The sequence below is a fragment of the Gopherus flavomarginatus genome, chromosome 5 (assembly GCF_025201925.1).
Source record: "Gopherus flavomarginatus isolate rGopFla2 chromosome 5, rGopFla2.mat.asm, whole genome shotgun sequence".
NCBI lineage: Eukaryota > Metazoa > Chordata > Testudines > Testudinidae > Gopherus > Gopherus flavomarginatus.
In genome coordinates this window covers 154,648,790-154,664,639 of record NC_066621.1, presented here as the reverse complement: position 1 = coordinate 154,664,639, position 15,850 = coordinate 154,648,790, and the positions used below count along the sequence as shown (strand labels likewise).

General features: G+C 44.8%; 2 protein-coding genes across 2 annotated transcripts in view; both read left to right on the top strand.

Moving 5' to 3' along the window:
- The window catches only part of FRMD6 (FERM domain containing 6), a 727,784-nt gene that overhangs the window by 45,188 nt on the left and 666,746 nt on the right, over positions 1-15,850 (top strand). The window lies entirely within an intron of this gene.
- Positions 15,328-15,850, top strand: part of ABHD12B (abhydrolase domain containing 12B) — a 35,569-nt gene continuing 35,046 nt past the window's right edge. The window contains exon 1 of the mRNA XM_050956020.1: positions 15,328-15,526. Coding sequence (XP_050811977.1) covers positions 15,328-15,526 — 199 coding nt within the window. The remainder of the gene's footprint in view (positions 15,527-15,850) is intronic.

Genomic DNA, 15,850 nt, shown 5'->3' with positions numbered 1-15,850 from the left:
TTGCCTCAACCCTACCCCTCTTCCATATATACACCAATGTTCTACTTCAAAAAGCAGTTGTCAAATTCAAGACTCTGAGATAAATCCCATGCTATCTAATTACTATCACCTACTCATGATAGCTTCTGAAGGACCTTATACTTGATAGGGGACATGCTGCAGCTCATGGACCCTACAAGTCAACCTGAGGAATCCAGGATGCTTCAGAAAAAGCTCCACGATAACAAAACAAATGAAAATGTTATTCAACAAAGAATCTGAACTATATGTTACATGCAAGAGGAAGTTTCCAGCTGGTTATAAAACCATTGCAAGAAAAGCATTCCATACCACCAACTATTGAAATATTACACCCCAAAAAGACTACTGCTGAAATTGTTCAGTAGTTTAATTCAGCCCATTTCACTACAGCAAATCAAAGTCTGGGAGCCAGCTATACAAAAAGACCCAGCTGTACAGGGAGAGACTATACTGAATAGCGCAAGACACCAGCAAAAGCCCTGCACTTGAAGTTCTGCCAACCAATACTGTAACAAAGATGTGACACACAGAAATGCTGGTGAGAGACTGAAATTTATTTCTTGGCTCCAGTCACCTGGCATGGAAGAGGAGTACTAAAGATTATATGCTGGTCAAATGACAAGACTCAATATTTGCTATCATCTTTCCCCACACACACACCATTTTTTTTCATTCTTAAAAATCAAATGCAAATAAAACATAATAGCAACTAACGACAACAAACAAACACTGCTAGTTAACAGAACACACAAATGGAGACACAGAGAATGCAGATCACGGTTGCTGATGAACTGAACCACTAGACACGTGGCAGGATCATTTTGTCTCTAATTGGACATCTGCTCATCATTACTATCTCTGAGACTCTGTAGCTTTCTGGCCACATAACCCCTTTCTTGCTCCCCTTCCGCCCTGGCCTGTTTGACCACTGAGGTGGATCTGCCACATGGAGCCTGTGTTTGCGGCTCCCGGTTTGTGCATGTATTTTAATGGTCAATGATTGGACAATGATTGTATGTATACAACAGTGTACTACTTAGCTAAAAAAGCAGCAAAGAGTCCTGTGGCACCTTATAGACTAACAGAAGTTTTGGAGCATGAGCTTTCGTGGGTGAATACCCTCTTCGTCGGATGCATGTGTATTCACCCACAAAAACTCATGCTCCAAAACGTCTGTTAGTCTATAAGGTGCCACAGGACTCTTTGCTGCTTTTACAGATCCAGACTAACACGGCTACCCCTCTGATATTTAGCTAAAGTCATCAAACAATCCACTTTAAACACAACACTAGATTAGTTTTGAATAAAGAACAAAACAAGTTTATTTAGCTACAAAGAGATATCTTTTAAGTGAGGATGAGTACCAGGTATTCAAGTCAGAAATGGTTACAAGGGAAATAAAGATAAAATGCTTCCTAGTAGCTAAAACTTAACCAACTAGACTTGGTTCAATGTAAAATCCTTACCACATGTTCCCAGCAACAGGGCTAATCAAATTCTCAGGTCATAACCCCTCCCATACTTCAAAGGCAGGTTCCTTTGTCTTTGTAAGTGAATGAGAAAGAAAGAAAGAAAGAAAGAAAGAAAGAAAGAAAGAAAGAAAGAAAGAAAGAAAGAAAGAAAGAAAGAAAGAAAGAAAATCGGTCAATCTGGGGTGGTTTTGCCCCTCACTTTTATAGTCCAACCACCCTTTGAAATGAATTTGCCAGAAAGTTACCCCTAGATATATTTCCTTCCAACTATGAGGTTAGAGACATGGAATATTGTGGTGAAAGAGGTTCCATGTTGTTTGTTAAATGCAGATCAATCTATCCTTTCCCCGTCCATTGCCACAGAATGGCCACTTGACCAGTGATTGCCAATCCACTTTGATGACACCTGGGCTAGAGGTATTTGTTTGTCCTTTGTCTGTGAGGAATAGGTTTACACCCTCCCCCAGACCCTTTGTCTGGTAAACACATTTCAGTCATAATTTCAGCTTTTTTATATATATAATGTTGCTACACACATTTCACCATGATATTACTGAACACCAAGTTATTAGTTTTTCAATGACATCTCACAAGGCATATTTTATACAAAGATTATTACAGTAGTGTGTAGGGTATGATTAGTGGGTGCATTTGGTCACACCCAGCTTATAGTAAATTCATCTAGGCTACATTGCCCTACTTTACTTATGAGAACATCATGTTGGGCTGTGTCAAAAGCCTTCCTAAATCACGATCTATCCCATCTACAGCTTCCTCACTATCCACTAGGCCAGTAACCCTGTCAAAGACAGAAATTAGATTGGGTTGGCGTGATCTGTCCTTGACAAATCCATGTTGGCTATTCCTTATCACCCTGCTATCCTGGGTGCTTACAAATTGATTATTTCATACATTTATTAATGCATCTCTCCAGGTATCAAAGTTAGGCTGACTGGTCTATAATTCTACGGGTCTTCTTTGTTCTCCTTTTAAATGCAGGTATTATATTAGTCCTTGTCCAGGCCTCTGGGACTCAGCCATTATCCATGAGTTCTTAGTGATAACTACTAACAGTTCCAAGATTGCTTCAGCTAGTTCCTTGTGTACCCTAGAATGAATTTCATCAGGCCCTATTGACTTTAATACATTTAATTAACTTATCTAAACATTCTTTAACCTGCTCGCTCCCTATATTGGCTCGTGTTCATTCTCTCTGCCCTCGTCCAGACTAACCCGCGGCATCGGCGGGTTAAAATCGATTGCTCGGGGATCGATATATCGCGTCTAGTCTGGACGCGGTGTATCGATCCCCGAGCGCGCTTACATCGATTCCGGAACTCCATCAATCCGAACGGAGTTCCGGAATCGACGCGGAGAGCCGCGGACATCGATGCCGCGCCGTCCAGACTGGTGAGTACCTCGATTTTAGAAATTCGACTTCAGCTACGTTATTCTCGTGGCTGAAGTTGCGTATCTAAAATCGATTTTAATTCCTAGTCTGGACGTGGCCTCTTGTTGTTAATATTAATTGTGTGAAGCATCATGTCACACTTTAACTTTTTCCTAAAGACTGAAGCAAATAAGTATTCAATACCTCGGCTTGGATGTGATCTGTTATTAGCTCTCCTTCCCTGCTAAGTAGAGGACCTACACGTTCTTTCATCTTTTTCTTGCTCTTAATGTATGTATAGAATCTTTTATTGCCTTTTAACTCTCTTGCTAACTATAACTAGCCTTAGCCTTTCTCATTTTCTGCCAATATGCTTGTGCTATTCTTTTGTACTCCTCTGTGATGTTGTATGATTGAAATATGACCATTTATATAATTAATATTGTCACTTTTAAACAACTGCAACAAAACTTGCACAAAGTATATCATGTAAGGTGTCAATGGAAAAGTTAGGGTTAGCTAAGATGATTATCCTGTTTAAATCTATGTACCATCACTGTATCTTAAGGGGTGAATATTGGCTATACATCTGTATCCCAAATGTATTTGTTCCTGGGATAACACCCACCAGGTAAAATCTATATTGAAGCCACACAGCTTTGTATTGATGGTCCATCAAAGGCAATTAACTTGTTACACTAATAAAATAATACCAATGGGATCTTATAAGAGGGACAAGGCAAAACCCCACGTTTATTGCAAATACAACAGACAGTTGTTACATTCATTCATTCACACAAACACTCACTCTCCAGGTTCTGCATTAATCAGTTATACTCATGACAGAATACTGGCTAGGTATCCTGTCCACGAGAGTGGAGCTGAGTCTGTGTGAGATGTGCACCTGATGCTCCTGGAGGGTGGTAGCAGAACCAGAGACTCAAAGTTCTGAGTCTTTAGAGTCCATTTTTATAGGAATTTGTTCCTATGTCAGTCTGTGGGAATTGCTTCATCCTGCTGTTGCTGAATCAATCAGCAGGTGGCACATTCCTGATGGCTCCGTGCTGTCAGATGTTGTTTTTTCTCCTCCTTTGAGATGGTGGGGTGGATTCCAGTTTGCCCTCCGGGGGTCATCTGGCTGTTCCCACTTGATGCCTTCTTCTGCCAATGGATACTGCATTCCTAGGCTGGCACCTTCCTGGTCATTCATGTAAACCAAGCATTCATTTACATACATTCCTTCTTTTATTCACATTTATTTTTACTGTCTCCACCACTTTCGGGTTGTTAGTAATTTATTTGAGACTCCCTGCCCTTTGATTACAGAGTATGCGTAGAGAACAGAGTCATTTGACTGTTTGCAAGTTTCACATTGCAATAAAGTATCTTTCTGAGAATAGATGCAACCAATGGCTTACAGGTTTTACACAGACAGTAGCTTGTAAATTAACAATAAATCCAAGAGATCTTTTACTTGGTAATGCTATGAGATTTAAATTATGGATTTAAATTATGGAGAATCACTTTCATTTCTAATATAAACCTTCTTTAATATCCCTACAAACTCTCACAATAGGCCATAGACAGTTTGTCCCACGAGGTGAGCCTTCCTGTGGACACCCCAGGCAGAATATGGGTAATGGCTGACCCTGTGAGTCAGCAAGCCATGTACGGGCATGTGACTTGCTCATGTGATCCTCGACTCCATCTTGTGCCTGTAATTTATAAAGAAAAGAAGAAGAGAGTTAAAATGGTTTAGGAGAGTGCTGGGGTCACCCTGCAAGTAGTAGCCAAAGCTGGTGGAAGCCAGAATGTGGCTGATGTGTTGCCGAGAGGCTGCTGGGGTTACAGCTGCTAGACCAGGGCTATGGCTAGTCACAGACAATCAGGTGAGACCTGCATGCTAGTGGTCTGATGGTGAATGACCCAAGTTGGGAGCTACAACAACAAAGCATTGTTAGGCATCCAAGATTGCCGGGCAAGCGGTGTCCCAACCTCTCACTGGTCTGGACTGCACCCCAGAATGTGACAGTGGGTGCAAAAGTGATTGGAAGATCATATTCAAAGAATAGTTATCAATGATTCACTGTCAAAGAGGGAGGCTGTGTCTAGTGGGGTTACACAGAGGTCTGTCCTGGGTCCAGCATTAGTCAATATTTTCATTAATGATTTGGATAATGGAAAGGAGAGTGTGCTTATAAAATCTGTGGATGACATCAACCTGGGAGGGGCTGCAAGCATTTTGGAGCATAGGATTAGAATTCAAAACTGTCTTGACAAACTGGAGAATTAGTCTGAAATCAACGAGATGAAATTCAGTAAAGACACGTGTAAAGCACTACACTTAGGAAGGAAACATCAAATGCATAACTACAAAATGGGGAATAACAGTGGTGAGTAGTACTGTTGAAAAGTACTGTTGAAAAGATAGTGGGATGTATTAACAGGAGTGCTGTATCTAAGATATGGGAGGTAATTGTCTCACTCTGCTCAGCATTGGTGAGGCCTCACCTGGAGTATTGCATCTAATTCTGGACATCACACTTTAAGAAAGATGTGGAGAAATTTCAGAGCAGTCATAGGAGAGCAATAAAAATTATAAAAATGTAGAAAACCTGAGCTATGAGGAAAGGTTAAAAAACCCAATCTTGGGCATGTTTAGTCTTGAGTACAGCAGATTGATGTAGGACCTGATATAAAGTAGAAGGTAGAACAAGAAGTAATCGGTTTAATCTGCAGCAAGGGAGACTTAGAGTAGATATTAGGGAAAACTGTTTAATTATAAGGGTGGTTAAGTACTAGAATAGGCTTCCAAGGGAGGTTGTGGATTCTCTGCTTTTAAGAACAGGTTAGACAAACACCTGTCGGGGATGATGTGACACAGAGGCCTATTTGTGCCTCACTACTCTGTGTCAGCAACTCTTATCAAGCTTGACATGTTCATTACACCTAACACATGGTTGTCCTGGTATATACTCAAAAGGTGGCATGAAAGATATCACTGGAAAATTGAAAACTCAGTGATCATTAATATTCTTGTGTGCTGCGTGAGCACGGTGCTAGATATGTGCTAGAATTATGTTCTTAAATTGTGTTTGGCAAGCAATGTATAAGCTCAGCGGGGGCTCTAGACAAAGGAATGTGTATTTGTTTGTCTGACCAGCCTTGTCGTCAGGCAGAGACAAGAAAGGATTTACATAAAAGGTAAACAAAACCATCAACCTAGCGAGTAGAGGAAATATCCTCTTGCGGGAGTCTGAATCTCAAACGATAAGCAATTCAATCAACTGCTTGTATACATCATCAGTAAAAGTGTATTGAATATGTATGAACCACAGTGTTGGTTCATATGATTGTGATATGTGTGTATTACACTCAGGGACGGCTCTAGGCATTTCGCCGCCCCAAGCACGGCAGGCAGGCTGCATTCAGCGGCTTGCCTGTGGAGAGTCCGCTGGTCCTGCGGCTTCAGGAGGCACGGCTGCGGGAGGTCCGCTGAAGCCACGGGACTAGCAGACCTCCCGCAGGCAAGCCGCCAAAGGTAAGCCTGCCTGCCTACCTCGCGGCGACCGGCAGAGTGCCCCCCGTGGCTTGCCGCTTGGCGTGCTGGGGCCTGGAGCTGCCCCTGATTACACTGTATGAGGCAATATGGATACTCATTACTATTAGGCTGTGACCAAACCCAGAGAAAAACAAATTTCCCCTCAGGAGGGAAGGCAGCGTTGTGAAATCAAAACAATTGAAGCCCCATTTACATACGAATCAGCAGGGGGAACGGGAAATCCGGAGGAAGGGAAGAACAGCATGAGGACATCCTGAATCTGGGGGCAAAACCGTGAGTTTGGGAAAGTGTGTGTGTCATAAACAGATAGTTAAGGGTTAATGTCTCTTTTACCTGTAAAGGGTTAAGAAGCTCAGTAAACCTGGCTGACACCTGACAGGAGGACCAATGGGGAAACAAGATAGTTTCAAACCTTGGTGGAGGGAAGTCTTTTGTTTGTGCTCTTTGTTTTTGGGGGTTGTTTGCTCTTGGACTAAGAGGGACCAGACGTCAATCCAGGCTCTCCAAATCTTTCCGAATCAGTTTCTCATGTTTCAAACTTGTAAGTAATAGCCAGGCAAAGCGTGTTAGTCTTATTTTTGTTTTCTCAGCTTGTAAATGTTCCTTTTTTGCTGAGAGGATTTTACCTCTGTTTGCTGTAACTTTGAACCTAAGGCTAGAGGGGGTTCCTCTGGGCAATATGAATCTGATTACCCTGTAAAGTATTTTCCATCCTGATTTTACAGAGATGATTTTTACTTTTCTTTCTTTAATTAAAAGTTTTCTTTTTAAGAACCTGATTGATTTTTCCTTGTTTTAAGATCCAAGGGGATTGGATCTGGACTCACCAGGGATTGGTGGGGGGAAAGGAGGGAGAATGGTTAATTTCTCCTTGTTTTAAGATCCAAGGGGTTTGGATCTGTGTTCACCAGGGAATTGGTGAAGTCCTTCAAGGCAACCCAGGGAGGGGATGAAGTTTTGGGGGAACAGAGAGTGCCCCAGACACTGGAATTCTGGGTGGTGGCAGTATACCAGAGCTAAGCTAGTAATTAAGCTTAGAAGTGTCCATGCAGGTCCTCACATCTGTATCCTAAAGTTCAGAGTGGGGAAGGAACCTTGACAGTGTGAGAGAAGAAGCCACCTTGGCATCAGTCACTAGAAAGACATGGGGCGCAGAGCCCTTGTAAGTAGAGAAAGACGGGTCCTGCAGTCAAGGGGGTTGAAGTCTCCTGGGACTGGAAGATTGTTCAAGGTAGTTTCCTCACCAAAGACTGTAGCTCATTAAGTTAAGTCTTAGCCATTAGAAAGCATATGTTTACTTTTGTTTGTTTGTAATCCTTTCTCACTGTATTCCTTCTATCTGGTATCTCTTACCCTATGTCCTTTTTTTAAATACACTTGTTCTATTTTTTCAACAAACCTGCTCAGTGCTGTGCTTGAAGGGAAGGGTGTATTTACCCCAGTTATGCCCCTAAGCTGTAACATGCTTTTGTCTCCCTAAAGGAGCAAACGAACCTCATTTACTTCTCAGAGTGTTCCAGGAGAGGGCTGGACATGCCAGGGCAGTTTGGGGGAAATTCAGGACTGGGGGTGTGTTGGGGTCTCTTAGCTAGTAGTAACTAAGGCCGGTGGAGACCAGAGTATAACAAGTAAGATGCTGGAGTCCGAGTTGCTGAACCAGGGCTGCTTAACACACAGACACTCAGTGCGTGCTCAAATGCTGGCTGGGTGCGTCCAGACAGGGAGCAACAGCAGCAGAACATTTTAAGGCACTTGATTACAGGACAAGAGGTGACAGAACCCCTTACTTGTCAGAACTGCACCCCAAACAAGACAGATGGTCTAGGTGTACCTGGTTCTGCCTCAGCACAGGGGACTGGATTAGATGATCTCTCTTCCAGCCCTACAGTTCTATGATCCTGTGAACTGTGCATACAAGAATTAACAAAATCTTATTCACAGCCTTTATTAGTTACCATTAAAAGATCCATTTGCTCTTCGTCAACTTTTTATCTTTATTGGTGTATTTAATTTGCTCTAATTCCAAAAACTGTAACCATGTGTTATACCGAAGTCAAGTAGATTTTTACAATCTCAAGTGATTTCAGTGGCTTTTACATTCAGTTTCATGTATTTATTGCAGGTTTCACAGTTGGATATCATGTCTTTACCTGACCAGAATGGGCTCTGATTTTATAGTTCTCCATATTCAGATTACCATTTCTGACCTCATACTATTACTATAAGAACATAAGAACATAAGAACAGCGGTACCGGGTCAGACCAAAGATCCATCTAGCCCAGTATCTGTCTACCAATAGTGGCCAATGCCAGGTGCCCCAGAGGGAGTGAAGCTAACAGGCAATGATGAAGTGACCTCTCTCCTGCCATCCATCTCCATCCTCTCATGAACAGAGGTTAGGGACACCATTCTTTACCCTTCTTGGCTAATAGCCATTTATAGACGTAGCCACCATGAATTTATCCAGTTCCCTTTTAAACACTGTTATAGTCCCAGCCTTCACAACCTCCTCAGGTAAGGAGTTCCACAGGTTGACTGTGCGCTGTGTGAAGAAGAACTTCCTTTTATTTGTTTTAAACCTGCTACCTATTAATTTCATTTGGTGACCCCTAGTTCTTGTATTATGGGAATAAGTAAATAACTTTTCCTTATCCACTTTCTCTACAACACTCATGAATTTATATACCTCTATCATATCCACCCTTAGTCTCCTCTTTTCCAAGCTGAAGAGGCCTAGCCTCTTTAATATTTCCTCATTTGGGACCCTCTCCAAACCCCTAATCATTTTAGTTACCCCTTTCTGAACCTTTTCTAGTGCTTTTTTGAGATGAGGAGACCACATCTGTACACAGTATTTGAGATGTGGGCATATCATGGATTTATATAAGGGCAATAATATATTCTCAGTCTTATTCTCTATCCCCTTTTTAATGATTCCTAACATCCTGTTTGCTTTTTTGACCGCCTCTGCGTGGACATCTTTAGAGAACTATCCATGATGATGCCAAGATCTTTTTCCTGACTCGTTGTAGCTAAATTAGCCCCCATCATATTGTATGTATAGCTGAGGTTATTTTTTCCAATAGGCATTACTTTACATTTATCCACATTAAATTTCATTTGCCATTTTGTTGCCCAATCACTTAGTTTTGTGAGATCTTTTTGAAGTTCTTCACAATCTGCTTTGGCTTTAACTATCTTGAGCAGTTTAGTATCATCTGCAAACTTTGCCACCTCACTGTTTACCCCTTTCTCCAGATCATTTATGAATAAATTGAATAGGATTGGTCCTAGGACTGACCTTTGGGGAACACCACTCGTTACGCCTCTCCATACTGAGAATTTACCATTAATTCCTACCCTTTGTTCCCTGTCTTTTAACCAGTTTTCAATCCATGAAAGGACCTTCCCTTTTATCCTATGACAGCTTAATTTATGTAAGAGCCTTTGGTGAGGGACCTTGTCAAAGGCTTTCTGGAAATCTAAGTACACTATGTCCACTGGATCCCCCTTGTCCACATGTTTGTTAACCCCTTCAAAGAACTCTAATAGATTAGTAAGACACGATTTCCCTTTACGGAAACCATGTTGACTATTGCTCAACTGTTTATGTTTTTCTATGTGTCTGACAATTTTATTCTTAACTATTGTTTTGACTAATTTACCCGGTACTGACGTTAGACTTACTGGTCTGTAATTGCCGGGATCACCTCTAGAGCTCTTTTTATATATTGGCGTTATATTAGCTAACTTCCAGTCATTGGGTACCGAAGCCGATTTAAAGGACAGGTTACAAACCTTAGTTAATAGTTCCGCAACTTTCACATTTGAGTTCTTTCAGAACTCTTGGGTGAATGCCATCTGGTCCTGGTGACTTGTTAATGTTGAGTTTATCAGTTATTTCCAAAACCTCCTCTAGTGACACTTCAATCTGTGACAGTTCCTCAGATTTGTCACCTACAAAAGCCAGCTCAGGTTTGGGAATCTCCCTAACATCCTCAGCCATGAAGACTGAAGCAAAGAATCCATTTAGTTTCTCTGCAATTACTTTATCGTCTTTAAGCGCTCCTTTTGTATTTCGATCGTCAAGGGGCCCCACGGGTTGTTTAGCAGGCTTCCTGCTTCTGATGTACTTAAAAAACATTTTGTTATTAACTTTGGAGTTTTTGGCTAGCCGTTCTTCAAATTCCTCTTTGGCTTTTCTTATTACACTCTTGCACTTAAGCTGGCAGTGTTTGTGCTCCTTTCTATTTGCCTCACTAGGATTTGACTTCCACTTTTTAAAGAAAGTCTTTTTATCTCTCACTGCTTCTTTTACATGGTTGTTAAGCGACAGTGGCTCTTTTTTAGTTCTTTTACTACGTTTCTTAATTTTGGGTATACACTGAAGTTGGGCCTCTATTATGGTGTCTTTAAAAAGGGCCCATGCAACTTGCAGGGATTTCACTTTAGTCACTGTACCTTTTAATTTTTGTTTAACTAACCCCCTCATTTTTGTATAGTTCCCTCTTTTGAAATTAAATGCCACAGTGTTGGGCTGTTGAGATGTTCTTCCCCCCACAGGGATGTTGAATACTATTGTATTATGGTCACTATTTCCAAGCGGTCCTGCTATAGTTACCTCTTGGACCAGCTCCTGCGCTCCACTCAGGATTAAATCTAAAGTTGCCTTTCCTCTTGTGGGTTCCCGTACCAGCTGCTCCATGAAGCAATCATTTAAAGTATCGAGAAATTTTATGTCTGCATTTCGTCCTGAAGTGAAATGTTCCCAGTCAATATGGGGATAATTGAAATCCCCCACTATTATTGGGTTCTTAATTTTGATAGAATCTCTAATTTCCCTTAGCATTTCATCATCACTATTACTGTCCTGGTCAGGTGGTCGATAATAGATCCCCTAATGTTATATTTTTATTAGAGCATGACATTTCTATCCATAGAGATTCTATGGAACATGTGGATTCACTTAAGATTTTTACTTCATTTGAATCTACATTTTCTTTCACATATAGTGCCACTCCTCCCCCTGCACAACCTGTTCTGTCCTTCCGATATATTTTGTACCCCGGAATGATTGTTTCCCATTGGTAGCTCTCAGTCCACCAGGTTTCTGTGATGCCTATTATACCAATATCCTCCTTTAACACAAGGCACTCTAGTTCACCCATCTTATTATTTAGACTTCTAGCATTTGTGTACAAGCACTTTAAAAACTTGCCCCTGTTTATTTGTCTGTCCTTTTCTGATGTGCCAGATTCTTTTTTATGTGACTGTTTATCATCTGATCCAGCCCTTACATTATCCTCTTCCGTCCTCTGTTCCTGACTATAACCTGAAGATTCCTTATCATCAGACTCTTCCCTAAGAGAAGTCTGTGTCCGATCCACATGCTTCTCTGCAGCAGTCGGCTTTCCCCATCTCCTAGTTTAAAAACTGCTCTGCAACCTTTTTAATGTTTAGTGCCAGCAGTCTGGTTCCACTTTGGTTTAGGTGGAGCCCATCTCTCCTGTATAGGCTCCCCTCCTCCCAAAAGTTTCCCCAGTTCCTAATGAACGTAAACCCTCCTCTCTACACCATCGTCTCATCCACGCATTGAGACTCTGAAGCTCTGCCTGCCTACCTGGCCCTGCACGTGGAACTGGCAGCATTTCTGAGAATCCCACCATAAAGGTCCTGGATTTCAGTCTCTTCCCTAGCAGCCTAAATTTGGCTTCCAGGACATCTCTCCTACCCTTCCCTATGTCATTGGTACCTACATGTACCACGACCACCGGCTCCTCCTAGCACTACACATAAGTCTGTCTAGATGCCTCGAGAGATCCACAACCTTCGCACCAGGCAGGCAAGTCACCATACGGTTCCCCCAGTCATCACAAACCCAGCTATCTATGTTTCTAATGATCGAATCTCCCATTACTAACACCTGCCTTTTCCTAGAAACTGGAGTTCCCTCCCCCAGAGAGGTAACCTCAGAGTGAGAGGCAACCCCAGCACCATCTGGAAGGAGGGTCCCAACTATGGGAAGGTTTCCCTCTGCTCCCATTGACTGCTCTGCTTCCCTGGGCCTTTCTTCCTCCTCAACAGCACAGAGGCTGTCTGAGCGGAGGTGGGACAATTCTACAGTATCCCGGAAAGCCTCATCAACATACCTCTCTGCCTCTCTTAACTCCTCCAGTTCCACCACCCTGGCCTCCAAAGTCTGTACGTGGTCTCTGAGGGCCAGGAGCTCCTTGCACCGACTGCACACATACGCCACCCGCCCACAAGTCAGGTAATCATATGTTCTTATGTGCATTCCCTTTCGACAGACTAGGGATGTTAACAGGCCCATGAATCATTGTACAGCCTCAGTATTGGTTATGGGCAGCATGTGAACCTCCTACTTTGGGAAGACTAGCCCTCAGTTCTGCCTCTTCTTCACAAGGTCTTGCCCCTGCCCCTTCCACACCCCTTCTGCCTCTCTTGCCCGCCAGTACCCTGAGCCCCACCATGACTTGGGGGCCAAAACACCCCAAGCACTGGCCCGCCTGTTCCAGCTACCCTGAACTCTGGGCTGCCAGACAGCCCATCCCAGCTACACTGGCTGCCCCTACCCCTGGGCCTCCTCCTGGCCCCGAGCACCAGCCCAACCCCGGGGCCAGTCTGAGCCGCTGCTGGTTGGCCCAAGCTGCCTCTGGCCAAGCCACCCCGGGCTGCCAGCCAGCCTGAGCATCCCGCTGGCCCGAGCTGCCCAGGGCTGTCTCGAGCTGCCCAGGGCTGTCCCTGGCTGCTGGACGTCCAAGCCTCAGCCCAAGCTGAGCCCCTGCCAGCTTCAGGGGATGGAGGAGTGAGGGCCGTGCCTCAGAGCAGAGTGTGGGTGGGGACAAGGCCTGGGTTAGGAGAGGCTTAGCTTCCTCTGGCCTATGATACCCGCCACCCATGGTATTGGGGGTTTTAATGTATTTGTCCATTAGCCTCTACTCTCTTGGGTCGGTCTGACTTGATACCTAAAATGCAAAACTTTGCTCCTTCAATTCCCCAGTATCTAGTCAGATCAGCTCAAAATCCTTGGTTTCTATCAAAAAGTGAAACTATTTCTCCATTGTGAAGTCTAGACATTCTCTCCTCCTTGCACGTCTTATTAAAAATCTTTTGGATTCGTAGCCTGTTTGGTTTTATTACAGTGAAAATCCTCAGGGCAACACAGGTAGCATTGGATGCAGCCCACAGCCCACATATGCAGCCCACAGTAGTAAATAGGTTGTGAACTACTGAGCTGGGCTGCAGCTCTGTGCTGATTGGGCAGCAAGTGGCTCACGGGCCACAGGCTGAGGACACTGATCTAGCTACAGCAAAGCTAGTTCACTTCAGGTATGTCTGCCTCTGCTGCAATCACATCTCCTGGTAGCTGCATAGCTGTACCCTCAGCGTCTTTACCTAGGGCATGTATTTTGGCAGCATACAGGGATCTGGCTCAATGTGCTAGATTGTATCTGTAATATGAATCCTAGTTAATTAAACGCTGCACCAAGTTATTATAATTCCACAGTGTTTGCTAGCCAAGTTATACTCCTTAGTTTCCCTACATTTCCAGACTGCTCTTTAGCCCACACACACATCCAGACCAGCAGTGCCGTATTGTTCATTTTGTGACTCCAATGAAAATCAAACTTAATTTTGATTTTTAATGGTGCTGGTCACCAGTCTATTTATATATGCTGGCTGTGATTACACTACCCTCTGCTCCATCTTTGGCTGTGACCCTGAAAAGGAGTGATCCAAATGTCCATTTCATAACCCAATCTGTTGTAAGACATTGTGTCACAAATGTAGCTAGAGACTCAGCTCCTTTCCCAGTTGTATAATTAGTGGAGGAGCTTGGTGTGCATGAATTTTGCTTTTGCATTTCAGTGTAACTGGCTGACTCACACACTTTGACAAAATGCTCTTGGTCAGACACGTGGGCCACAGGGGTGGCATTTTAGATTTTGGTGAGGGAGGGGGCAACATTAACCATGATTCCAGGGGCTACTTAGGCACCTGAAAATTCTATTTTTTCAGATAATAACTTAGAAATTAGCTGACAGTGCACTGTATCTAATTCCCATATATATCTAAAAGGATTAAATAAATATTAGACCACTCAGCTCTAATACTAACACGTTCTCATATCTTGTGTCAAGTCACTTAAGGGACATTGGTTAGGTTTAAAATTTTAATGTGTGTTCTTTGTTACTGACTCTTGAATACAATAATTGAAACAAGTGTAGAAAAATCTAGATGACTTTCTATCACTTTTTTGCAGTTCATCAAGCCTGGAATAGACCATTTAACTGTGAAAACAGTCTACTAGGGCAAGGCCCCATGAGTTTATACTGCACCTGGGGGGGCTCTAGAGGTGTCGGACAGAAGGCAGTCAGCCTCCCTCAGCCAGTGCACACTGCCTGGAGCTCCAGCAGCAATTTAAAGGGGCCCAGGGCTCCAACCAGGAGCCTCAGACCCTTTTAAATCATTGGCCCTGGGGCAGCTGCCCCTTTTGTCCCCCCATCAGCATCCCTACGGCCCGGGGAGGGCAGAAGGGGCAATGACATTAGCGGCAGTGCTTCAAGGAGGGTGATTTGCCATGGCAGCGCTTTAACATTGGCTGGGTATGGGCTGGTACCAGCTTCTTACCAGTACGCCCCCCGTGCTGGCCCACTCCCCCCCCACCCCATTGGTGCCCCTGCTGGGCCATTTCTTGTGGCTGATCCTGCTCCCCCAGCCCGTGCAGGTGGGCGGACAAGGTGCGGAGGGGGCGGGTCCAAGCCGGTCTGGCCCCGCCCCCCCCGCATGTGCCGCGGACAAGGTGCGGAGGGGGCGGGTCCAAGCCGGCCTGGCCCCGCCCCCCCCGCATGTGCCGCGGATGAGGCGCGGAGGGGGCGGGTCCGAGCCGGCCTGGCCCCGCCCCCCCGCAGGTGCCGCGGACAAGGCGCGGAGGGGGCGGGTCCGAGCCGGCCTGGCCCCGCCCCCCCGCAGGTGCGCGGACAAGGCGCGGAGGGGGCGGGTCCGAGCCGGCCTGGCCCCGCCCCCCTCCGATAAGGCGGCTGGCGGCGGCGGCCGGCGTAGAGCCGAGGATGAAGCGCCGCAATCAGCGAGGGGTCGCGCCGCCGCTTGGGCCCCAGGGGGAGGGTCCCGTGGCTGGAGACTCCCCTGCGGGCTCCCCGCGGCCCAGGTGGTAAGTCCCGCTCCGCGGGGGGAGGGGTCGACTCTCTTCTTCTCTTCTCCCCCCTGTTGCTGTGCGCCTCCTGTGGGGGGTGTCTCCCCCCCATGTGCACCTGGGCAGGTGTCTTCCCCCCCGTGCACCTGGGCAGGTGTCTCCCCCCCATGTGCACCTCCCGGGGGGTCTCCTCTTCTTCCACCCTGTTCGGCCCCGGCCCCCGCCCCAT